Source organism: Pristis pectinata, chromosome 4, assembly GCF_009764475.1.
Source record: "Pristis pectinata isolate sPriPec2 chromosome 4, sPriPec2.1.pri, whole genome shotgun sequence".
Taxonomy (NCBI): Eukaryota; Metazoa; Chordata; class Chondrichthyes; order Rhinopristiformes; family Pristidae; genus Pristis; species Pristis pectinata.
Genome location: NC_067408.1, coordinates 120,122,571 through 120,147,561, shown reverse-complemented (window position 1 = coordinate 120,147,561; position 24,991 = coordinate 120,122,571). Strand labels below are relative to the sequence as shown.

The 24,991-nt window shown below is 45.3% G+C and overlaps 1 protein-coding gene across 8 annotated transcripts in view; it reads left to right on the top strand.

Moving 5' to 3' along the window:
* Positions 1-24,991, top strand: part of LOC127569332 (homeobox protein PKNOX1-like) — a 137,719-nt gene that overhangs the window by 63,561 nt on the left and 49,167 nt on the right. For all 8 annotated transcript variants that reach the window (XM_052013872.1, XM_052013866.1, XM_052013871.1 and 5 more), the window contains 2 exons: positions 5,039-5,210; positions 14,791-14,961. In XM_052013872.1, the coding sequence (XP_051869832.1) occupies positions 5,039-5,210; positions 14,791-14,961 (343 nt within the window). The remainder of the gene's footprint in view (positions 1-5,038; positions 5,211-14,790; positions 14,962-24,991) is intronic.

The window sequence follows — 24,991 nt, the reverse complement described above, 5'->3', positions numbered from 1 at the left end:
AGGAACTCAGCAGGCCAGGCAGTATCCATGGAGAAGAGCAGGTGGTCAACGTTTCATGTCAGAACCCTTCTTCAGGGCTGAAGATAGGAAAAGGAGAAGCCCAATATATAGGACGGAAAAGCAGAGCAGTAATAGGTAGACAAAAGAGGGGAGCCAGGGTTTCTGTATTCAGTGTCTTCACTCATGAAGACCAGTATCCCGTGTGCCTTCCAAACCATGTTATCTACCAGTGTAGCCACCTTCAAGGATCTAAGGACTTTGTACACCAAGATCCCTCAGTTCCTCTGTACTCCCTGGGACCCTACCATTAGTGCTCCCAAAATGCATGACCTCCCATTTGTCTACATTAAACTCCATCTGCCATTTTTCAGCCCATTTCACCAATATATCAATATTTCTCTGCAGCCTGAGACTACCTTCCACACTGTCAACAACTTTGCCAACCTTTGTGATATCAGCGAACTTACCGATCATGCCTCGCACATTCACATTCAAGTCATGTGTATAAATTGGAAAAAGTTGAGGTCACTCCATCTACCCTTGTGCCACTGCAGTCATTCCATCTTGCCAAACAGAAAATCTTGCCAACCCTGAAAATCCAACAGCATCCATTGATTCCCCGTTATTTATTATACCAGTTACATCCTCAAAGACACTGAACAGATTAGCCAAACATGATTTTCCTTTAATAAATCCATGTTGACCCTGCTCAGTCCGAATCCAGCATTTTCCATAGGCTAACAAGTCAGTGATTCCTGTTTTCTCTCTTCCTTGTTTCTTAAATAGTGGCATCACATTTGCTACCCTTCAATCCCTGGGAATGAATCCACAATCTACAGATCCTTGATAACCAGAGCACCCACCATCCTTAAAGCCACTTCTTTGAGAATTCTGGGATGTAGACCATTAGCTCCTTGTGATTTATCAGCCTTCAAGCTCTCCAGTTTCTCTAGTACTAGTTTTTGATTAACACTTAGTTCCTTATTCTCTCCAGACCCTTAATTCTCCAATATATCTGGTCGGCTACAGTAGTTGGTGCTTATTAGAACCATAGAACACTACAGCGTAGAAAACAGGCCATTCGGCCCTTCTAGTCTGTGCCGAAACATTATTCCGCTAGTCCCATTTACCTGCACCCAGTCCATAACTCTTCAGACCTCTCCCATCTATGTATCTATCCAATTTATTCTTAAAACTCAAGAGTGAGCCCACATTTACTACATCAGATGGCAGCCCGTTCCATACTCCCACCAGTCTTTGACTGAAGAAGTTCCCCCTAATTTTCCCCCTAAACCTTTCCCCTTTTGCCCTAAAGCCATGTCCTCTCGTACTGATCTCTCCTAATCTAGGTGGAAACAGCCTATTCGCATTAACTCTGTCTACACCCCTCATAATTTTATAGACCTCTATCAAATCTCCCCTCATTCTTCTGCGCTCCAAGGAATAAAGTCCTAACCTGTTCAATCTTTCCCTGTAACTCAACTCAACTCCTGAAGACCTGGCAACATTCTAGTAAATCTCTTTCACTCTTTCAATCTTACAAATATCCTTCCTATAGTTAGGTGACCAGAACTGCACACAATACTCCAAATTTGGCCTCACCAATGTCTTATACAACCTCACCATAACATCCCAACTCCTATACTCAATACTTTGATTTATGAATGCCAGGATGCCAAAAGCCTTCTTTACAACCCTGTCTACCTGCAACGCCACTTTCAGGGAATTATGTATCTGAATTCCCAGATCCCTTTGTTCCTCTGCACTCCTCAGTGCCCTACCATTTACTGTGTATGTCCTGCCTTGATTTGTCTTTCCAAAATGCAACACCTCGCACTTGTCTGCATTAAATTCCATATACCATTTTCTGGCCCATTCTTCCAGTTGGTGCAGATCCCTCTGCAAGCTTGGAAAGCCTTCCTCACTGTCCACTATGCCTCCAATCTTAGTATCATCAGCAATCTTGCTGATCCAATTTACCACGTTATCATCTAGATCATTGATATAGACAACAAACAACAATGGCCCCAGCACAGATCTCTGAGGCACACAACTAGTCACAGGCCTCCAGTCTGAGAAACAATCATCCACTACCACTCTCTGTCTTCTCCCACACAGCCAATTTCGAATCCAGTTTACAACCTTTCCAAGGATACCTAGTGTCTGAACCTCCTGAACTAACCTCTCATGTGGGACCTTGTCAAAGGCCTTACTAAAGTCCATGTAGACAACATCCACAGCCTTTCCTTCATCTACTTTCTTGGTAACCTCCTCAAAAAACTCTACAAGATTCGTTAAACACGATCTACCACGCACAAAGCCATGCTGACTATCCTTAATCAGCCCTTGGCTGTCCAAGTACTTGTATATCCGATCTCTCAGAACACCTTCCAATAATTTACCCACTACTGATGTCAGGCTCACTGGCCTGTAATTACCTGGTTTACTTTTAGATCCTTTTTTAAACAACGGAACATGAGCTACCCTCCAGTCCTCCGGCACCGCACCCGTGGCTAAGGACATTTTAAATATATCTGCCAGGGCCCCTGCAATTTCTACACTAGTCTCTCTCAATGTCCGAGGAAATATCTTATCAGGCCCGGGGGATTTATCTTCCTTTATTCGCTGTAAAGCAGCAAGCACCTCCTCCTCTTTAATCTCTATATGTTCCATGACACTACTGCTTGTTTCCCTTCCTTCCATATCCACTGTGCCAGTTTCCTGAGTAAATACTGATGCAAAAAAACTGTTTAAGGTCTCCCCCATCTCCTGAGGCTCCACACATAGACGACCACTCTGATCTCCTAGTGGACGAATTTTGTCCCTTACTATCCTTTTACTCTTAATATACTTGTAGAAACCCTTTGGGTTTACCTTCACATAATCTGCCAAAGCAACCTCATGTCTTCATTTTGCCTTCCTGATTTCCTTTTTCAGTATTTTCTTACTTTTTCTGTACTCTTCAAGTACATCATTTGTTCCTAGTTGCCTAAACCTGCTATACACCTCTCTCTTTTTCTTAACCAGATCGCCAATATCCCTTAAAAACCAAGGTTCCCTATGCTTGTTAACTTTGCCTTTAATCCTGGCAGGAACATGCAAATTCTGCACTCTCAGAATTTTGCCTTTGAAGGCCTTCCACTTAGTGAGCACATCCTTGCCAGAAAACAACTTATCCCAATCCACTCTTCCTAGATCTTTTCTCATATCCACAAAATTGGCCTTTCTCCAATTTAGAACCTCAACCCGAGGACCAGACCTATCCTTATCCATAATTAACTTGAAACTAATGACATTATGGTCACTGGACCCAAAATGCTCCCCTACACATACTTCTGTCACCTGACCTGCCTGGTTCCCTAATAGGAGATCAAGTATTACATTCTCCCTCGTTGGTACCTCTATATATTGATTTAGAAAACTTTCCTGAACACATTTGACAAATTCCAAGCCATCCAGCCCTTTCACGGTGTGGGAGTCCCAATCAATATGTGGAAAGTTAAGATCCCCTACTATTACAACTTTCTGTTTCTTACATTGGTCTGCTACTACACTACAGATTTGTTCCTCCAATTCTCTCTGACTATTGGGCAGTCTATAATACAACCCTATTAGTGTGGCCACACCTTTCCTGTTCCTCAGCTCCACCCATATGGCTTCTGTAGACGAGCCCTCCGGGCTGTCCTGTCTACGCACAGCTGTGATATTTTCCCTGACTAGTAATGCCACTCCTCCCCCTTTCATCCCTCCCCCTCTATCACATCCGAAACAACGGAACCCCGGAACATTAAGCTGCCAGTCCTGCCCCTCCTGCATGCAAGTCTCACGAATAGCAATAATGTCGTAATCCCACGTGCCAATCCACGCCCTAAGCTCATCTGCCTTACCTACAATACTTCTTGCATTGAAATAGATGCACCTGAGAACATTTCTATCAAGTTCAAACCTTTGACTTCTGTCTATACCTGCAGTCCTTGCATGACCTTTTTCCTCCTCCACCTCACTATCTGCTCTAACACTCTGGTTCCCCTCCCCCTGCAAATCTAGTTTAAACCCCCCAGAGCAGCACTAGCAAACCTACCCGCAAGAATGTTAGTCCCCCTCCAGTTCAGGTGCAAACTGTCCCATCGGAACAGGTCCCACCTTCCCTGGAACAAAGCCCAATTGTCTAGAAACATGAAGCCCTCCCTCCTGCACCATCTCCTTAGCCACACTTTTAGCTGCATGATACTCCTATTTGTAGCCTCACTAGCTTGTGGCACGGGTAGCAATCCTGAGATTGCAACCTTGGAGGTCCTGTCCTTCAACTTTGCACCTAATTCTCTAAACTCTTTTTGCAGGACCTCCTCCTTCTTCCTATCCACATCATTGGTCCCAACATGGACCACAACATCTGGCTGCTCACCCTCCCTCCTGAGAATATCAGGAACTCGACCTGAGATATCACAGACCCTGGCACCAGGGAGGCAACAGACCATCCGGGGTTCTCGATCTCTCCCACAGAACCTCCTATCTGCCCCCCAACTATCGAATCCCCATCATTATTGCTCTTTTCTTTTCCCTCCTTCCTTTCTGAGCCGAGGGTCCTGTCTCGGTGCCAGAAATGCGACCACTGCAACTTGTCCCTGGTAGGCCGTCCCCACCAGTAGTATCCAAAACGGTATATTTATTGTTGATGGGAATGGCCAAAGGGGTGCTCTCCTCTTTCTGTCTATACCCCTGACCTTCCCTTTCCTGACAGTAACCCAGCTACCTGCCTCCTCACTTTTAGGGGTAACTATCTCCCTGAAATTCTTGTCTATGTCTGCCTCTGCCTCATGAATGATCCGGAGTTCATCCAGCTCCAGCTCCAGTTCACTAACTCGGTTTGTCAGGAGCTGCAGCTGGATGCATCTTTTACAGGTGTACTCATCAGGGACAAGTGTGCAGTCCTGACTTCCCACATACTGCATACGGAGCACACGACTGCCCTAACTGCTGCCATCAGTACCTGCTCCTAAGTTAATTAAGTTTTATTCTATCCTGTATTTCTTTGCAGACATCCTCTGTTCCCACTCTTGGCTCTTCTGTTTGAAAAATGCGAGCAGTCGACCCAAGGTTCTGAATGTATCACCTCAGCAAGCTTTGATGTGGACATCGAAAACTTTGTTCGCAAACAGGAAAAGGAAGGGAAGCCGTTTTTCAGTGAAGACCCAGAGATTGATAATCTGGTAAGATGTGGCGTAATAGCATCTGCCTGTAATTGGCTGCTTCTGACATTACCTTCACTGTACTTTTCAGAAAGCATTCCAAAAGGTTCACTTGTAAACAGTTGAGTGGTGCTTGCCCAAGAGGAAGAGGCTAACTGGTGTTCATGGTATTAAGTTTCTGCTAGATATAGAGATACTTTATTCACAATTTTGATGGGGTAAAAATGGTCAGTAGGGACATGCCAAATTTCTTTAGTCTCCTGAGGAAGCACAGGTGCTGGTGAGCTTTCTTGGCCATGTCATTTATGTGGTTGACCAGGATAGGCTATAGGTGATGTTCACTCATAGAACATAGAACAGTACAGCACAGAATAGGCCCTTCAGCCCACAATGTTGTGCCGACAATCTCTCCTACCTACAGAATGCCCAATTCCCTCTATTTTCCTCTCATTCATGTGCCCATCCAATCCCCTCTTAATAGCCTCCAGTGAATTTGCCTCCACCACCCTATCAGACAACGCATTCCAGGCATCCACCACTCTCTGCGTAAAAAACATACCCCTGATGTCTGTTCTGAACCTACCCCCTCTCACCTTAAATGCATGCCCTCTGGTATTGAATCGCTCAATAATGGGGAAAAGATATTGCTTGTCCACCCTATCTATGCCCCTCATAATTTTATACACTTCCAACAGATAACCCCTCAACCTCCGCCGCTCCAGAGAAAAGAGCACAAGTTTGTCCAGCTTCTCCTGATAGCACATGCCCTCTAGTCCAGGCAGCATCCTGGTAAACTTTCTCTGCACCCTCCCTAAAGCCTCGACATCCTTCCTGTAGTGAGGTGACCAGAATTGCATGCAATAATTTAAATACAGCCTAACCAGAGTTCAATAGAGATGCATCATAACTGCTTGACTCCTATACTCAATACCTCGATTAATAAATGCAAGCATTCCATAAGCCTTCTTAACCACCCTACCTACCTGTGTAGCCACTTTCAATGAGTCATGGACTTGCACCCTAAGGTCTCTCTGCTCTTCAACACTGTTAAAGGTCTTGCCCTTAAGAGTGTACTGCCTCTTGACATTAGTCCTACCAAGGTGCAACACTTCACATTTATCCGGGTTAAACTCCCATCTGCCATTTCTCTGCCCACATCTGCAACTGATCTATATCACGCTGTATCTGTCGCCAGTCTTCTACACTATTCACAACTCCACCAATCTTGGTATCATCTGCAAACTTACCAACCCATCCATCAACACACTCATCCAGGTCATTTATGTACATTGCAAACAGCAGAGATCCCAGTACAGATCCCTGCGGAACATCACTACTCACAGGCCTCCAGCCCGAATAAGTCCCTTCAACCACCACCCTCTGTCTTCTACGGGTGAGCCAGTTCTGGAACCACACAGCCGATTCTCCACTGACCCCATGCATCATCTGAACTTTCTTGATCAACCTATTATGTGGGACCTTGTCAAATGCCTTACTGAAGTGCATATAGATGATGTCCACAGCTCTACCTTCACCAATCTCTCTCACCACCTTGTCAAAAAACTCAACCAGGTTAGTAAGGCACGACTTGCCCTGCACTAAGCAATGTTGGCTTTCCCTAGTCATGCCATTGGAGTCCAGATGCTCGTATATCCTTTCTCTAAGAAGTTTCTTCTGCAGTTTCCCTACAACTGACATGAGACTCACTGGTCTTTTGTTCCCCGGATTTTGCCTTGTTCGGTTCTTAAATAGAGGAACAACATTAGCCACTCGGCAGTCCTCTGGGACCTCACCCATGGTCAAAGAGGACACAACTAAGCCAATACGTGTACCAAAGAGGACAATACGGGTGTTCCCAAACAGGAAACCATGCATGAACCGGGAGATACACTCCCTACTGAAGGAGAGGACTGCTGCACACAAATCTGGTGATCCTGATCTGTACAAGAAAGCGAGGTATGACCTTCGAAAAGCTATCAGGGATGCCAAGAGGCAATACCAACTCAAAATAGAGTCCCTGACCAGCCACCGGTTATGGCAGGGCTGACATGCCATAACAGGCTACAAGACAAAGTCAGGCTGCATAGCTAACAACAGCGCATCCCTTCCTGATGAACTTAATGCATTCTATGTGCGTTTTGAACAAAAGGGAAGTGGATTGTCACCATCCACCCCGACAGCCACCAATGCAGCTGAACCTGTGATCACAATGGAGGACGTAAGATCAGTCTTCCAGAGAGTGAACACGAGGAAAGCATCTCGCCCAGATGGTATCCCGGGCCACGTGCTCAGATCTTGTGCTGATCAGCTGGCAGAAGTATTTGCGGACATATTCAACCTCTCCCTGCTTCAATCTCAGGTTCTCTCCTGTTTTAAGAAGACCACTATCATCCTCGTACCAAAGAAAAGCAAGGTAACATGCCTCAATGACTACCGACCAGTGGCTCTGACATCCACCATCATGAAGTGCTTTGAGAGGTTGGTCATGGCACACATCAACTTGGTATTGGTATTGGTATTGGTTTATTATTGTCACTTGCACCGAGGTACAGTGAAAAGCTTGTCTTACAAACCGATCATACAGGTCAATTCATTACACAGTGCAGTTACATTGAGTCAGTACAGAGTGCATTGATGTGGTACAGGTAAAAACAGTAACAGTACAGAGTAAAGTGTCACAGCTACAGAGAAAGTGCAGTGCAATAGGGTGCAAGGTCACAACAAGGTAGATTGTGAGGTCATAGTCCATCTCATTGTATAAGGGAACTGTTCAATAGTCTTATCACAGTGGGGTAGAAGCTGTTCTTAAGTCTGGTGGTACGTGCCTTCAGGCTCCTGTATCTTCTACCTGATAGAAGAGGAGAGAAGAGAGAATGTCCTGGGTGGGTGGGGTCTTTGATTATGCTGGCTGCTTCACCAAGACAACGAGAGGTAAAGACAAAGTCCAAGGAGGGGAGGCTGGTGTCCATAATGCGCTGGGCTGTGTCCACAACCCCCTGCAGCTTCTTGCGGTCTTGGGCAGAGCAGTTGCCATACCAAGCCGTGATACATCCTGATAGGATGCTTTCTATGGTGCATCTGTAAAAGTTGGTGAGAGTCAAAGGAGACAAACCAAATTTCTTTAGCCTCCTGAGGAAGTAGAGGCGCTGGTGAGCTTTCTTGGCCGTGGCTTCTACATGATTTGACCAGGACAGACTGTTGGTGATGTTCACTCCCAAGAACTTGAAGCTCTCAACCCTCTCGACCTCAGCACCATTGATGTAGACAGGTGCATGTACACTGCCCCCTTTCCTGAAGTCAATGACCAGCTCTTTTGTTTTGTTGACATTGAGGGAAAGGTTGTTGTCATGACACCATTCCACTAAGCTCTCTATCTCCTTCCTGTACTCCGACTCATCGCTGTTTGAGATACGGCCTACAATGGTGGTATCATCTTCAAACTTGTAGATGGAGTTAGAGCAGAATCTGGCCACACAGTCATGAGTGTATAGGGAGTAGAGTAGAGGGCTGGGGACACAGCCTTGTGGGGCACCAGTGTTGAGAATAATCGTGCTGGAGGTATTGCTGCCTATCCTCACTGATTGCTGTCTGTTGGTTAGAAAGTCAAGGATCCAGTTACAGAGGGAGGTGTTGAGTCCTAGGTCACGGAGTTTGGTGACAAGTTTACTTGGGATTATTGTATTGAAGGCAGAACTGTAGTCAATAAACAATAGTCTAACGTAAGTGTCTTTACTGTCCAGATGCTCCAGAGCTGAGTGTAGGGCCAGGGAGATGTCATCCGCTGTAGACCTGTTTCGGCGATAGGCGAATTGCAATGGGTCCAGGTTGTCTGGGAGGCTAGAGTTGATGCGTGCCATGACCAACCCCTCAAAGTACTTCATGATGGTGGATGTCAGAGCCACTGGTCGGTGGTCATTGAGGCATGTTACCTTGCTTTTCTTCGGTACCGGGATGATAGTGGTCTTCTTAAAACAGGGAGAGGTTAAATATGTCCGCGAATACTTCTGCCAGCTGATCAGCACAAGATCTGAGCACACAGCCAGGGACACCATCTGGGTCAGGTGCTTGTAGTCAGTAATCATTAAGGCACATTACCTTATTTTTCTTAGTTACCAGGATGATGGTGGTCTTCTTAAAGCAGGTGGGAACCTCAGATTGAAGTAGGGAGAGATTAAAAATGTCTGCAAATACCCCCACCAGCTGTTCTGCGCAGGATCTGAGGACATGGCTGGGGACTCCATCTGGGCCAGATGCTTTCCCAGGTTCACTCTCCAGGACACTGATCTTGTGTCTGCAATGGTGACTGTGGGTACAGGGGCGTTGAAGGCTGTTGGGAGGGGTGGTGATATTCCATTACCCTTCTGATCAAATTGTGCATAGAATGTGTTAAGCTCATTGGGAAGGGATGCACTGTTGTCGGTGATGCTGCCTGACTTTGTTTTGTATCCCATTATAGCATTTAAGCCCTGCCACAACAGACAGCTGGTCTGGGACTTGATTTTGGACTTGATATTGTCCCTTGTTATCCCTGATAGCTTTACAAATGTCGAACCCAATTTCTTGTATAGGTCAGGGTTACCTGATTTGAAAGCCGCAGTCCTGAACTTACATAACATAAGAACATAGGAGTAGGAGGAGGCCGTCTGGCCCATCGAGTCCGCAATTCGATAAGATCATGGCTGATCTGGCTGTGGACTCAGATCCACCGACCTGACTTTCCCCCATAACCCTTAATTCCCCTACTGTGCAAAAATCTATCTAACTGTGTCTTAAATGTATTTAATGAGGTACCCTCCACTGCTTCCCTGGGCAGAGAATTCCACAGATTCACTACTCTCTGGGAAAAGCAGTTTCTCCTCATCTCCGTCCTAAGTCTACACCCCTGAATCTTGAGGCTATGTCCCCTAGTTCTAGTCTCAATTACCAGTGGAAACAACCTTCCTGCCTCCCTTATCTATCCCTTTCATAATTTTATATGTTTCCATAAGATCCCCTCTCATTCTTCCGAATTCCAGCGAGTATAGTCCCAGGCGACTCAATCTCTCTTTATAGGCTAACCCTCTCATCTCCAGAATCAGCCTCGTGAACCTCCCCTGCACCGCCTCCAAAGCCAGTATATCTTTTCTCAAGTAAGGAGACCAGAACTGCATGCAGTACTCCAGGTGAGGCCTCACCATTGGGTAGAAGGTACAGGAGCCTGAAGGCACGTACCACCAGACTTAAGGACAGCTTCTACCCTACTGTGATAAGACTATTGAACAGTTCCCTTACGCAATGAGATGGATTATGACCTCACGATCTACTTTGTTGTGACCTTGCACCTTATTGCACTGCACTTTCTCTGTAGCTATGTACACTTTACCTGTACTACATCAATGCACTCTGTACTAACTCAATGTAACTGCACTGTGTAATGAATTGACCTGTATGATCGGTTTGTAAGACAAGCTTTTCACTGTACCTCGGTACAAGTGACAATAATAAACCAATACCAATCCAGTACCCTTAAAACTCAACCAAGTTATCTGGAACATTAACTGTTTCTTTTTCCACAGAAACTGCCTGTTCTGCTTAAATTTCCGAGCATTTTCCCTTTCTGTTTTTATATCCTTTTCCCTTTTTGTTACTCACATAAATCTAGCCTGTAGGGCGGGTCCACCACCTTACCTTAAACAAATCATTACTCAGACATTGAAGCTCAATGTACTGATAACTTCTGCCATTAAGCCATTTCAACTCAACCTATCCCAGACATCCCTTTTGTTCTACACATCTTTGTTTAGGAAGGGCAATAGGAATAATCCAGCAAATTATTGGCCGGTGAGCCTCACAACAATTGTAGGGAGGCTATTGGAGAGGATTTTTAGGAATTGGATTTACTCACATTTGGAAAAGCATGGGTTTATTAGGGACAGCCAGCATGGTTTAGCACAGAGCATGTCATATCTCATGAACTTGACTGAAATTTTTGAGGACAGAACAATGAATATTGATGAGAATAGGGCAGTGGATGTTGTCTACATGGACCTTAGTAAGGCCTTTGACAAGGTCCCTCATGGTAGGCTAATCCGGAAGATTAAGATGCAGAGGATCCTTGGTGATTCATTAAATGTGATTCAAAATTAGCTTGGTCATAGGAGACACAGAGTAGTGGTGGAGGGTTGTTTCTCTGACTGGAGGTCTGTGACCAGTAGTGTTCCGTAGGGATCAGTGCTGGGACCTCGTTGTTTGTGATATCTATAAATGATTTGAATGAAAATGTAGATGAACTGATTAGTAAGTTTGCAGACAGTACAAAAATTGGTGGAGCTATGGATAGTGAAAAAAGTTGTCAAAGGATACAGCAGGATATAGATGTGTGCAGAGAAATGGCAGATGGAGTTTAATCTGAACAAGTGTGAGGTGTCACACTTTGGGAGGTTAAATGTAAGGGGAAAGTGTACAATAAATGGCAGGAGCCTTAGAAGCATTGACGCAGACTTGCAGTGCAAGTCCATAGGTCCCTGAAAGTGGCAATGCAAGTAGATAGGGTGGTAAAGAAGGTGTACGTCATGCTTTCCTTCATCGGTCAGGGCATTGAGTATAAAAGTCAGGAAGTCATGTTGCAGCTGTATAAAGCTTTGTTTAAGCTACATTGGGAGTATTGTGTGCAGTTCTGATCACGCCATTACAGGAAGGATGTGGAGGCTTTGAAGAGGTTCACTGGGATGTTGCCTGGATTAGAGAATATTAGCTATAAGGAGAGGTTGGACAAACTTGGATTGTTTTTTCTGGGGTGTTGGAGGCTGAGGGAGACGTGATCAATTGGTTTATTATTGTTACATGTACTGAGGTTCAGTGAAAAACTTGTCTTGCATACCATTCATACAGATCAATTACTACAGAGAATTGAGGTGATACAAGGTAAAACAATAACAGAGTGCAGAATAAAGTGTTATAGTTACAGAGAAAGTGCAATGCAGGTAGACAATAAGGTGCAAGGTCATAATGAGGTAGATTGTGAGGTCAAGAGTCCATTTTATTGTACTAGGGATCGGTTCAATAGTCTTATAACAGCAGGATAGAACCAGTCCTTAAGCCTGGTGGTATGTGCTTTCAGGCTGGTGTATCTTATGTCCAATAGGAGGAGAGAGAAGAGAGAATGTCCAGGGTGGGTGGGGTCTTTCATTATGCTGGCTGCCTAATCAAGGCAGCGAGAAGCGTAGACAGAATCCATGGAGAGGAGGCTGGTTTCCGTGATGTACTGAGCTGTGTCCACCACTCTGCAGTTTTTTTACAGTCACTGGCAGAGCAGTTGCCATACCAAGCCGTGATGCATCCGGATAGGATGCTTTCCATGGTGCATCGATAAAAATTGGTGAGGGTCAATGGGGATATGCCAAATTTCTTTAGTCTCCTGAGGAAGTAGAGGTGCTGCTGAGCTTTCTTGACTGTGGCATCAACGTGATTGGACCAGGACAGACTACTGATGATGTTCACTCCTAGGAACTTGAAGCTCTCAACCCTCTCAACCTCAGTACCGTTGATGTAAACAAGAGCATGTGCACCACCCCCCTTCCTGAAGTCAATGACCAGCTCTTTTGTTTTGCTGGTATTGAGGGAAAAGTTGTTGTCATGACACCATGTCAACAGGCTCTCTATCTCCTTCCTGTACTCCAACTCATTGTTATTTGAGATATGGCCTATGATGGTGGTATCGTCTACAAACTTGTTTTGATAGAAGTTTATAAAATTTTGAGAGGCATAGATAGGATAGATAGTCAGAGTCTTTTTCACAGGGTGGAAATACCAAATACTAGAGGATGTAGGTTTAAGGTGAGAGGGGAAAAGTTTAAAGGAGATGTGCAAGGCAAGTTTTTTTTAACACATTAGCAAGTTTATCTTTCATCCTCGATAATCCTATCTCTAATCAACTGGCCTTTAAAAGATTCGCACATGTCAGATGTGCATCTACCCTCAAACAGCTACTCCCAAAACTACTTTCTGCAGTACTTGCCTAATAATGTTGTAATTAGCCTTCCCCCAATTCAGCATTTTCACTCAAGGGCCAGTCTTATCCTGTCTTAAAACTTTAAGAGTTATAATCACTGTTCCTAAAATGCTCCCCCATTGAAACTTCGATCACCTGACCAGGTTCATTCCCTAATTTAAGGTCGAGTACTACCCCATCCCTAGTTGGCCTTTATGCATATTATTCCAAGAAACTAGGATTATAAGATTATGAGAGGCATAGATAGGGTAGATAGAATCCTTTTCCTGAGGTAGAAATGTCAAGTATTAGAGGACATGCATTTCAGGTGAGGAGGGAAGTTTAAAGGGGATATGTAGAGCAAGTTTTTTAGGGGTGTGGTGGGTGCCTGGCATGAGCTGCCAGAGGGAGTGGTGGAAGCAGATACGATAGTGGTGTTTAAGATGCTGTTAGATAGACACGTGAATATGCAGGGAATGGAGGAATATGGATCATATACAGGTGGAAGAGAATTAGTTTAATTCGGCATCATGTTCGGCGCTGACTTTGTGGCTGAAGGGCCCGTTCTTCTGCTGCACTGTCTGTGTTCTAAAGCCCGCTGGACACATCTAATAATTTCTGCTCCATCTGAGCCCCTGGCACTAAAGTAATCCCAGTCAATATTGGGAAGTTAAAATTACCCATTACAATCACCCTGTTGTTTTTATGTCTTTCCATGATCTTCCTGCATATCTGTTCCGCCAGCTTCCATTGGCTATTGGAATGCCTGTAGTACAACCTTATCATAGTGATTTCACTTTTCTTATTCCTGGTCTCTACCATCCAAATGTCCTCTCTTAGGGCAGCCGTGACATTCTCCCTAATCAGTAGTGCAACTCCCCCAGCTCCTTTACACTCCACTCTGTCCCAGCTAAAATCTCTGTACCCTGGAACATTGAGCTGCCAATCCTGCCCTTCTCTCAATCATGTTTCTGTGTTTCTGTAATGGCTGCAATATCATAGTTCCATGAACTAATCCTGGTTCATAGCTCATCTGTCTCACCTGTTATACTCCTTGCATTAAAATAAAATACACTTCAGACCGTCATTCCTGCCATGTTCATTATCCTGGCCCCGCATCTTTTTGCTATTAGACCAACCTGATTTAACCTCTACTTTCTCAATCACCCCACCTAATGACCCACTGCTCCGGTTCTCACTCCACTGTCACACTAGTTTAAACACTCCCGGTTCTAGCACTGATACCTGTGGCCCAGTTAGAAAAGCACCTCTCAACCTCTCCCTTCTGTCTGCTGTCACCAAGCCAATTTTGAATCCAGTTTGCCAGCATACCTTGGATCCTTTGTGCCTTAACCTTCTAGACCAGCCTACAGTGCACAACTTTGTGAATTCAGATTTATTCTTGTGAATCAGCTTTGTATCTTTCCTCCCAAGGAATTTAATGTTTAATTTAATCAGTGTGGAAGTGTATTCTGTCGGTCTATGTTAATATAAAGTCTCCAGAAATTCCTGCGATTGTTGTTCATGCTGTTAATTGACTTCAGCTGTTACGTAGTGTTCTCATCAAATCAGTTAGTTTAGTTTCTTTGTGCCTACTCTGCTTATTTCGTCTTTCCTTTTAATGCTTTGAAGATGGTGAAAGCAATCCAAGTGCTCCGTATTCATCTGTTGGAACTGGAGAAAGTTAACGATTTGTGCAAAGATTTCTGTAACCGTTACATTGCTTGTCTGAAAACCAAAATGAACAGTGAAAATCTACTAAGCTCTGACCCTGGTGGACCTTATGCATCTGTTCAAACTCAGGTAAGAAATGCTGTGCTCTCTAGAAATTGCCTGATTCCCCAATTAAATCCACCATGGCCATATTATACAAAGGTCTTATTAATGACTATGAGAAAGTGACAAGTGTGATGCAGGTTCTTTAAGTGCTGAGTATCTTATTAAACTCTAAGAACTTGAATAATTAACAAGAAGCTGGCAATGGTTTTATATTGGAGAGTTATGTGTTTCTAAATTTTTTCTAATTGGACCCCAAATTATGATTTGATCATTGGACTAATTAATATTTGCTTTAGACCTCTCTCCCATTACAGACAGAGCTGTTAACTTGTATTATCAACTTGAGGACAGGTGATTTTGGACTGCAGGAAGGTAGTGTTGTTTCCTGGGACCGTGTTTTTCTGAATATTTATTAATAACTTGGATTTGGAAGCACAGGTAATAACTTCAAAATTTTCAGAACACAATTTTCAGACTACAGAAAACTTGGAATTATAATGAAGAGTGAATCAGATAGCAGTAGTCCTAAAGGACATACATAGGCTTGTGGAATACATAGTGAAATCAATATAATATAAAAATACAGTTTTACGGGGCTTGTCACAGAAAAATCTATACGAACACAAATTTCTGGAGATGGCAAAACACGTTATAAAAGCATATGGGGTCCTGGGTTTCATCAACAGAGGAGCTGAGTATAATGGTAGGGAGATTGTGATGAATCTTTATAAAACACTAGATCAGTCACAACTAAAGTTTAGGATCCAATCAGGTCACTGAAAAGAAGGATCTAATGGCTTGGATGAGAGTGTGGAAAAGGTGTACAGGAATACATTATGGGAAAAGACATGAGAAGCTCGGTTTATCCTCTTCATAGCAGAGTTGATTGAGAGGTGATGTATTAGAGGTGTTCAAAATATTGATGGGGCAGGACAGATTAGTCATAGAGTAATACAGCATGAAATAGATTATTTGACCCACCATGTCAACACTGACCAGTGGGCACCCATCCCGTATTAATCCCACCTTCCTCCACTTGGCCCGTAGCCTTTTATGACTAGGGGTGATCCAAGTACTCATCTAGACACTTCTTAAGTCCTATCAGTGATTCTGCTTCCATCACTGTCTCCAGCAGTGTATTCCAGATATTCACCACTCTCTGGGTAAAGATGGCCCTCCATGCATCTGCTCTGAATCTCTTCCCCCTTACCCTAAATCAATATCCTCTAGTTTTATTCTCCTCTGATGTGGAGAAAAGTTTCCTGCAGTCTTCTCTAATCTACCACTCATAATTTTATATACTCCAATCATGTCCCCTCTTAGTCTCAGGGAGACCTCGCTTCTCTAGTCTCTCCTCACAACTAAACTGCTCCATTCCATGCAACATCCTGGTGAGTCTCTTCTGCACCCTTTTCAATCTTTCCTAGAGTGTGGCAACCAGAATTCTGCACAACACTCCAGCTGTGGTATGACCGATGTTTTATAAAGTTGGAGCGAAACCTCCTTGTTCTTGTATTTAGCGCCCCAACAAATGAAAGTCAGTATCCCATCTGCCTTATGACTAAGACCTCCCAGTACTGCCACCTTCAAGGATCTTTGGACTTTAACGCCAATGTTACTCTGTTCCTGAATACTCCCTTGCACCATACTATTCATGGTGTATATTCTGGCTTCAGGAGCACACCCAACATTCATCACCTCATATTAGGATTAAACTCCATCTGCCATTTCTCAGCCCATTTCACCAATACATTGATTTTACTCTGTAGCCTAAGACTACCCTCCACATTGTCAATAACCTCACCAGTATTGGTGTGAAAGAGAAACTGATCCAGATTGTGCTGAAAAGGGCTATGCCCAAAATTGTCATCCACAAATTCCAGCTGCCCATGCTTACCCGGGCAAGATGCAGAGGGCTCATCTTGCTGACAATCCCAGCCTGTGTCAAGCAGGCATACATAGCAAGACCTCAGATGCTGAGTTTCAAATTATTAAACAGAGAAATAGGAGAACTAAAAGGGGCCATGAAATGTCCTTGGTGATAGGATTAAAGAGAATCCTAAGAAATGTTACACTTACGTTAAAAACCCAGAATCAGGTTTGTTATCTGATATATGTCATGAAATTTGTTGTTCTGTGGCAGCAATGCAGTGCAAGACATAAAGGCATAAAAATTACTGTAAGTTACAAAATAAATAAATAATGTGAAACAAGAGTGTAATTAGGGAGCGGGTAGGACCACTCAAGGACAAAGGTAGGAATTTATGCTTGAAGCCAGAGGAAATGGCGGAGATATTAAATGAGTACTTTGCATTGGTATTCCCAAGGAGAAGGACAGGGAGGATGGCTGAGATCAGGGAGGATTATGCTGATATTCTAGGGCATGTTGATATCAAGGAGGATGGTGTTGGGTCTCTTGAAGAACATCAAGATAGATAAGTCACAGGGCTTGGTAGGATCAATCCCAGGTTATTGAGAGAGAAAGGAGAGGAGATTACTGGGGCCTTGACAGAGATCTTTGTGTCCTTTTTGGCCATAGGTGAGGTCCCAGGGGACTGGAGAATAGCCAATATTGTTCCTCTGTTTAAAAAGGGCAGTAGGGAAATTATAGGCCTTACATCAGTGGTAGGAACATTATTGGAGAAGCTGCGTAGGGATAGGATTTACATGCATCTGGAAAAGCATAGACAATAGAGGTAGTGAACATAGCTTTGTGCAGAGAAGGTCATGTCTTACAAACTTGATTATTTTTGAGGAGGTGGTAAAGATGATTGATAAGGTAGGGCAGTGGATGTTGTATACATGGAGTAAAGCTTTCGACAAGTTCCCTCATGGGAGGCTTATCCAGAAGATTAAGGCAAAAGAGATTCATGGAGACTTGGTAGATTGGATTCAAAATTGGCTTGGCCATAGGAGACAGAGGGTAGTAATGGAGGATTGTTATTCTGACTGGAGATCAGTGACCAGTGGTGTTTCCACAAGGATCAGTGCTGGGACAACCGTTGTTTGTGATGTATATAAATGATTTGGACTAAAATGCAGATGGGCTGATTGGTAAGTTTGCAGATGACACAAAAGTTGGCAGAGTTGTGGATAGTGAAGAAGGTCATCAAAGGACTCATAGAGTCATAGAGCCATACATTACAATTATAGGCTCTTCAGCCCAACCAGTCTATGCCAACTATGGTGCCCACCCAGCTAGTCCTAATTACCTGCTTTTGGCCCATATCCCTCCAAGTCCCGCCCCTCCATGTACCTATCCAATTGCTTCTTAAATGATACTATTGTACCTGCCTCAACCACTTCCTCTTGCAGCTCGTTCCATATATTCACTGTGTGAAAAGGTTGCCCTTCAGGACCCTTTTAATTCTTTCCCCTCTCACCCTAAACCTATGCCCCCTAGTTTTGGACTCCCTACTCTGGGTAAAAGACTGTTACCATCCACCTTACTATGCCTCTCATAATTTTAAACATTTCTATAAGGTCGACCCTCATTCTCGTACATTCCAATAAATAAAAGGAGGGATGATGGACAGGTGGAAACAGAGGGGAGGGGGGACACCCAGTAGGTGAAGTGTGTGAGTGATGGGCAGATAGGGGAACAAAACTGGGTAATGGGGGAGGTGGGTTCGGGCAGGGCTTAGTAGGGAACTCTGTGTGTGTGTTTGTCTCGTAGTGGTTAGCGTAACGCTATTACAGTGCCAGTGACTTGAGTTCAATTCCAGCCGCTGTCTGTAAGGAGTTTGTATGTTCTCCCCATGACTGCGTGGGTTTCCTCCGGGTGCTCGGGTTTCCTCCCACATTCCAAAGACGTACAGATTAGGAAGTTGTGGGCATGCTATGTTGGCACTGGAAGAGTGGCAACACTTGCGGCTGCCCCCAGAACACTACACAAAAGATGCATTTCAATGCGTGTTTCATTGTACATGTGACTAATAAAGATATCTTATCAAATGCTGGTGGTTCCTGTGCCTCAGAATGTTCTGGGCAGAGTGTTCTGGGCTTTGGCTCAAGGGGCTTCGGCATAAAGGGGCGAGGAAAGGTAGGTGACTTGAGTTGAGGAAGGAGTATGAGTGCGGTTTTCTGTACTCAGTGTCAGATGTGGGAGCTCCCGGAGTCTCCCTACCTCCGGGAGGGCTATGTCTGCGCCCGGTGTGTCGAGCTGCAGCTCCTGAGGGACCATGTTAGGGAACTGGAGATGCAGCTCGATGACCTTCGTCTGGTCAGGGAAAGTGAGGAGGTGATAGAGAGGAGTTATAGGCAGGTGGTCACACCGGGACCATCGGAATCAGGCAATTGGGTCACAGTCAGGAGGGGGAAGGGAAAGGGGAAGGGGAGGAGTCAGGTACTAGAGAGTACCCCTGTGGCTGTACCCCTTGACAATAAGTACTCCTGCTTGAGTACTGTTGGGGGAGACAGCCTACCTGGGGGATGCAACAGTGGCAGTGTCTCTGGCACAGAGCCCGGCCCTGTGGCTCAGATGGGTAGGGAAGGAGTGAGGAGGGCACTAGTGATGGGGGACTCTATAGTTAGGTGAGCAGACAAGCGATTCTGTGGATGCAGGAAAGAAACTCGGAAGGTAATTTGCCTCCCAGGTGCCAGGGTCCGGGGTGTTTTGGATCGCGTCCAAGATATCCTGAAGGGGGAGGGAGAACAGCCAGAGGTCGTGGTACATATTGGTACCAACGACATAGTAGGGAAAGGAATGAGGTCCTGAAAAGAGACTATAGAGAATTAGGAAGGAAGTTGAGAAGCAGGACCTCAAAGGTCGTAATTTCCAGATTATTGCCTGTGCTAAGCGACAGTGGGTATAGGAACAGAATGAGGAGGAGGTTAAGTGCGTGGTTGAGGGATTGGAGTAAGGAGCAGGGATTCAGTTTTCTGGATCATTGGGGCCTCTTTTGGGGCAGGTATGACCTGTTCAAAGAGGACGAGTTGCACTTGAATCCCAGGAGGACCAACATACTGGCGGGAAGGTTTGCTAAGGCTACTGGAAAGAGTTTAAACTAGAATTGTTGGTGGGTGGGATCCGTACTGGAGAGACTGGGGACGTGTTCAGACAGGCTTGAGATGTGTCTATTTTAACGCAAGGAGTGTTGTGAACAAGACGGATGAGCTTAGAGCTTGGATCGATACTTGGAGCTATGATGTGGTGGCCATTACGGAGACTTGGATGGCTCTGGGGCTGGAATGGTTGATTCGAGTGCCGGGTTTTAGGTGTTTCAGGAAGGACAGGGAGGGAGGCAAGAGAGGTGGGGGAGTGGGACTGTTGATCAGAGATAGTGTCACAGCTGTGGAAAAGGTGGACGTTGTGGAGGGATTGTCTACAGAGTCTCTGTGGGTGGAGGTTAGGAACAGGAAGGGGTCGATAACTGTGCTGGGTGTCTTTTATAGGCCACCCAATAGTGACAGGGTTATTGAGGAGCAGATAGGGAAGGAGATCCTAGAAAGGTGTGAGAATAACAGAGTTGTTGTGATGGGGGATTTAATTTCCCAAACATCGACTGGCATCTTCACACAGTGAGGGGTTTAGATGGGGTGGAGTTTGTTAGGTGTGTTCAGGAAGGGTTCTTGACACAGTATGTAGATAGGCCTACAAGGGGAGAGGCTGTGCTTGATTTGATATTGGGAAATGAACTTGGTCAGGTGTCAGATCTCTCACTGGGTGAACATTTTGGTGATAGTGATCATAATTCTATCTCCGTTACGTTAGCGCTGGAGAGGGGTAGGAACAGACAGGCTAGAAAGGTGTTTACTTGGAGTAAAGGGAATTACGAGGCTCTCAGGCAGGAAATTGGAAGATTAAATTGGGAACAGATGTTCTCTGGGAAAAGTACGGACGACATGTGGCAAATATTCAGGGGATATTTGTGTGGAGGAGTCATGATAGGATACAGGAACCATGATGTACGAAGGCTATAATAAATCTAGTCAAAAGGAAAAGAAAAGCATACAAAAGGTACAGAGAGCTAGGTAATGTTAGAGATCTAGAGGAGTACAAGGCTAAAAGGAAGGAACTTAAGAAAGAGATTAGGAGAGCCAGAAGGGGACATGAGAAGGCCTTGGCGGGCAGGATTAAGGAAAACCCCAAGGCGTTCTACAAGTATATGAAGAGTAAGAGGATGAGATGCGAAAGGATAGGACCTATCAAGTGCAGCAGTGGGAAAGTGTGTATGGATCCGGAAGAAATAGCAAGGTACTTAATGAATACTTTACGTCAGTATTCACCACGGAAAAGATCTGGGGGATTGTAGTAGGGACTTGCAGCGGCCTGAAAAGCTTGAGCATGTAGATATTAGAAAAGAGGTGGTGCTGAAACTTTTGGAAAGCATAAAGTTAGATAAGTCACCGGGACCGAATGAGATGTACCCCAGGTTGCTGTGGGAGGCGAGGGAGGAGATTGTGGAGCCTCTGACGATGATCTTTGCATCGTCGATGGAGATGGGAGAGGTTCCAGAAGATTGGAGGGTTGCGGATGTTGTTCCCTTATTCAAGAAGGGGAGTAGGGATAGCCGAGGGAATTATAGACCAGTGAGTCTCACCTCAGTGGTTGGTAAGCTGATGGAGAAGATCCTGAGAGGCAGGATTTATGAACATTTGGAGAGGTATAATATGATTAGGAATAGTCAGCATGGCTTTGTCAAGGGCAGGTCCTGCCTTATGAGCCTGATTGAATTTTTTGAGGATGTGACTAAGCACATTGATGAAGGGAGAGCAGTAGATGTAGTGTATATGGATTTCAGCAAGGCATTTGATAAGGTACCCCATGCGAGGCTTATGGAGAAGGTGAGGAGACATGGGATCCAAGGGGACATTTCAGTGTGGATCCAGAACTGGCTGGCCCACAGAAGGCAAAGAGTGGTTGTTGAAGGGTCGTATTCTGAGTGGAGGTCGGTGACCAGTGGTGTACCTCAGGGACCTGTACTGGGACCCTTGCTCTTTGTGAGTTTTATAAACAACCTGGATGAGGAAGTGTAGGGGTGGGTTAGTAAGTTTGCGGATGACACGAAGGTTGGGTGTGTTGTGGATAGTTTGGAGGGCTGTCAGAGGTTATAGAGGGACACAGATAGGATGCAAAGTTGGGCTGAGAAGTGGCAGATGCAGTTCAACCTAGATAAGTAAGAAGTGGTTCATTTTGGTAGGTCAAATATATTGGCGGAATATATTGGTATTGGTTTATTATTGTCACTTGCACCGAGGTACAGTGAAAAACTTGTCTTACAAACCGATCTTAGATGTCAATTCATTACACAGTGCAGTTACATTAAGTTAGTACAGAGTGCATTGATGTAGTACAGGTAAAAAAACAATAACAGTGCAGAGTACAGGGTCACAGCTACAGAGAAAGTGCAGTGCAATAAGGTGCAAGGTCACAAGGTAGATCGTGAGGTCATGAGGTCATAGGTCATAGTCCATCTCATTGTATAAGGGAACTGTTCAATAGTCTTATCACTGTGGGGTAGAAGCTGTCCTTAAGTCTGGTGGTACGTGCCCTCAGGCTCCTGTATCTCCTACCCGATGGAAGAGGAGAGAAGAGGGAATGTCCCGGGTGGGTGGGGTCTTTGACTATGCTGGCTGCTACACCAAGACAATGAGAGGTAAAGACAGAGTCCAAGGAGGGGAGACTGGTGTCCGTAATGCACTGGGCTGTGTCCACAACTCTCTGCAGCTTCTTGCGGTCTTGGGCAGAGCAGTTGCCATACCAAGCCGTGATACATCCTGATAGGATGCCTTCTATGGTGCATCGGTAAAAGTTGGTGAAAGTCAAAGGGGACAAACCAAATTTCTTTAGCCTCCTGAGGAAGTAGAGGCACTGGTGAGCTTTCTTGGCCATGGCATCCACGTGGGTTGTCCAGGACAGGTTGTTGGTGATGCTCACTCCCAGGAACTTGAAGCTGTCAACCCTCTCGACCTCAGCACCATTGATGTAGACAGATGCATGTATACCGCCCCCTTTCCTGAAGTCAATGACCAGCTCTTTTGTTTTGTTGACATTGTTGTCATGACACCATTCCACTAAGCTCTCTATCTCCTTCCTGTACTCCGACTCATCACTGTTTGAGATACAGCCTACAACAGTAGTATCATCTGCAAACTTGTAGATGGAGTTAGAGCAGAATCTGGCCACACAGTCATGAGTGTATAGGGAGTAGAGTAGAGGGCTGAGGACGCAGCCTTGAGGTGCACCAGTGTTGAGAATAATCATGCCGGAGGAATTGCTGCCTATCCTCACTGATTGCAGTCTGTTTGTTAGAAAGTCAAGGATCCAGTTACAGAGGGAGATGTTGAGTCCTAGGTCTCGGAGTTTGGTGACAGGCTTGCTTGGTATTATTGTATTGAAGGCAGGGCTGTAGTCAATAAACAATAGTCTAACGTAAGTGTCTTTACTGTCCAGATGCTCCAGAGCTGAGTGTAGGGCCAGGGAGATGGCATCCGCTGTAGACCTGTTTCGGCGATAGGCGAATTGCAATGGGTCCAGGTTGTCTGGTAGGCTGGAGTTGATGTGTGCCATGACCAACCTCTCAAAGCACTTCATGATGGTGGATGTCAGAGCCACTGGTCGGTAGTCACTGAGGCATGTTACCTTGCTTTTCTTTGGTACCGGGATGATAGTGGTCTTCTTAAAACAGGTGGGAAACTGAGATTGAAGCAGGGAGAGGTTGAATATGTCTGCAAATACTTCTGCCAGCTGATCAGCACAAGATCTGAGCACTCGGCCCAGGACACCATCTGGGCCAGGTGCTTTCCTCGTGTTCACTCTTCGGAAGACTGATCTTATGTCCTCCACTGTGATCACAGGTTCAGCTGCGTTGGGGGCTGTCAGAGTGGATGGTGACAATCCACTTCCTTTTTGTTCAAAACGTGCATAGAATGCATTAAGTTCATCAGGAAGGGATGCGCTGTTGTTAGCTCTGCAGCCTGACTTCGTCTTGTAGCCTGTTATGGCATGTAAGCCCTGCCATAACTGGCGGCTGGTCAGGGACTCTATTTTGAGTTGGTATTGCCTCTTGGCATCCTTTATAGCTTTACGAAGATCATACCTCGCTTTCTTGTACAGATCAGGATTACCAGATTTGTGTGCAGCAGTCCTCTCCTTCAGTAGGGAGTGGATCTCCCGGTTCATCCATGGCTTCCTGTTTGGGAACACCTGTATTGTCCTCTTTGGTACACAGTCCTCCACACACTTGCTGATAAAGTCTGTGATGGTGGTGGTATACTCATCAAGGCTGGCAGCTGAGTCTTTGAACATGGACCAGTCCACTGTCTCAAAGCAGTCACGTAGAAGCTCATCTGCTTCCTCAGACCAGCACTGCACGACTCTCTGTACCGGATCCTCCCATTTCAGTTTCTGTTTGTATGCAGGGAGAAGGAGCACAGCCTGGTGGTCTGATTTCCCAAAGTGAGGATGAGGGGTGGCTCGGAAGGCATCTTTGATGGTTGTATAGCAGTGGTCAAGGGTGTTGGCGCCCCTGGTGGAGCAGGAGATGTGCTGATAGTATTTTGGTAACACACTCCTGAGGTTGGCCTGATTGAAATCCCCTGCGATGATGAAGAGGGCCTCAGGGTATCCTGTCTCAGGATTGTTGACCACGGAGTATAGCTTCATGTCCATCTGTGGTGGGATGTAGACTGCCATCAGGATAGCTGAAGTGAACTCCCTTGGCAGATAAAATGGTTGACACTTCACCGTTAGATATTCCAGGCTGAGTGAGCAGGAGCTCGCCAGGATTGTCACGTCCGAGCACCACAGGTTATTGATTAAGAAGCAGACCCCTCCACCTTTAACTTTGCCTGAGGACTCTGTACGGTCCATTCAATGAATCGAGAAGCCGTCAGGTTGAATAGCAGAGTCAGGTGAGGCAGGTGTGAGCCACGTTTCAGTGAGACATAGTACACAACAGTCCCTCAGTTCTCTTTGGTAGGTCAGGCTTGCCCTTAGTTCATCAACTTTGTTCTCAATAGACTGGACATTAGCTAGAAGTAAGGTGGGGAGGGGGGTCTTGTAATCACGTTGTTTCAGCCTCGCCTGCCGCCCAGCCCTCTTGCCACGTTT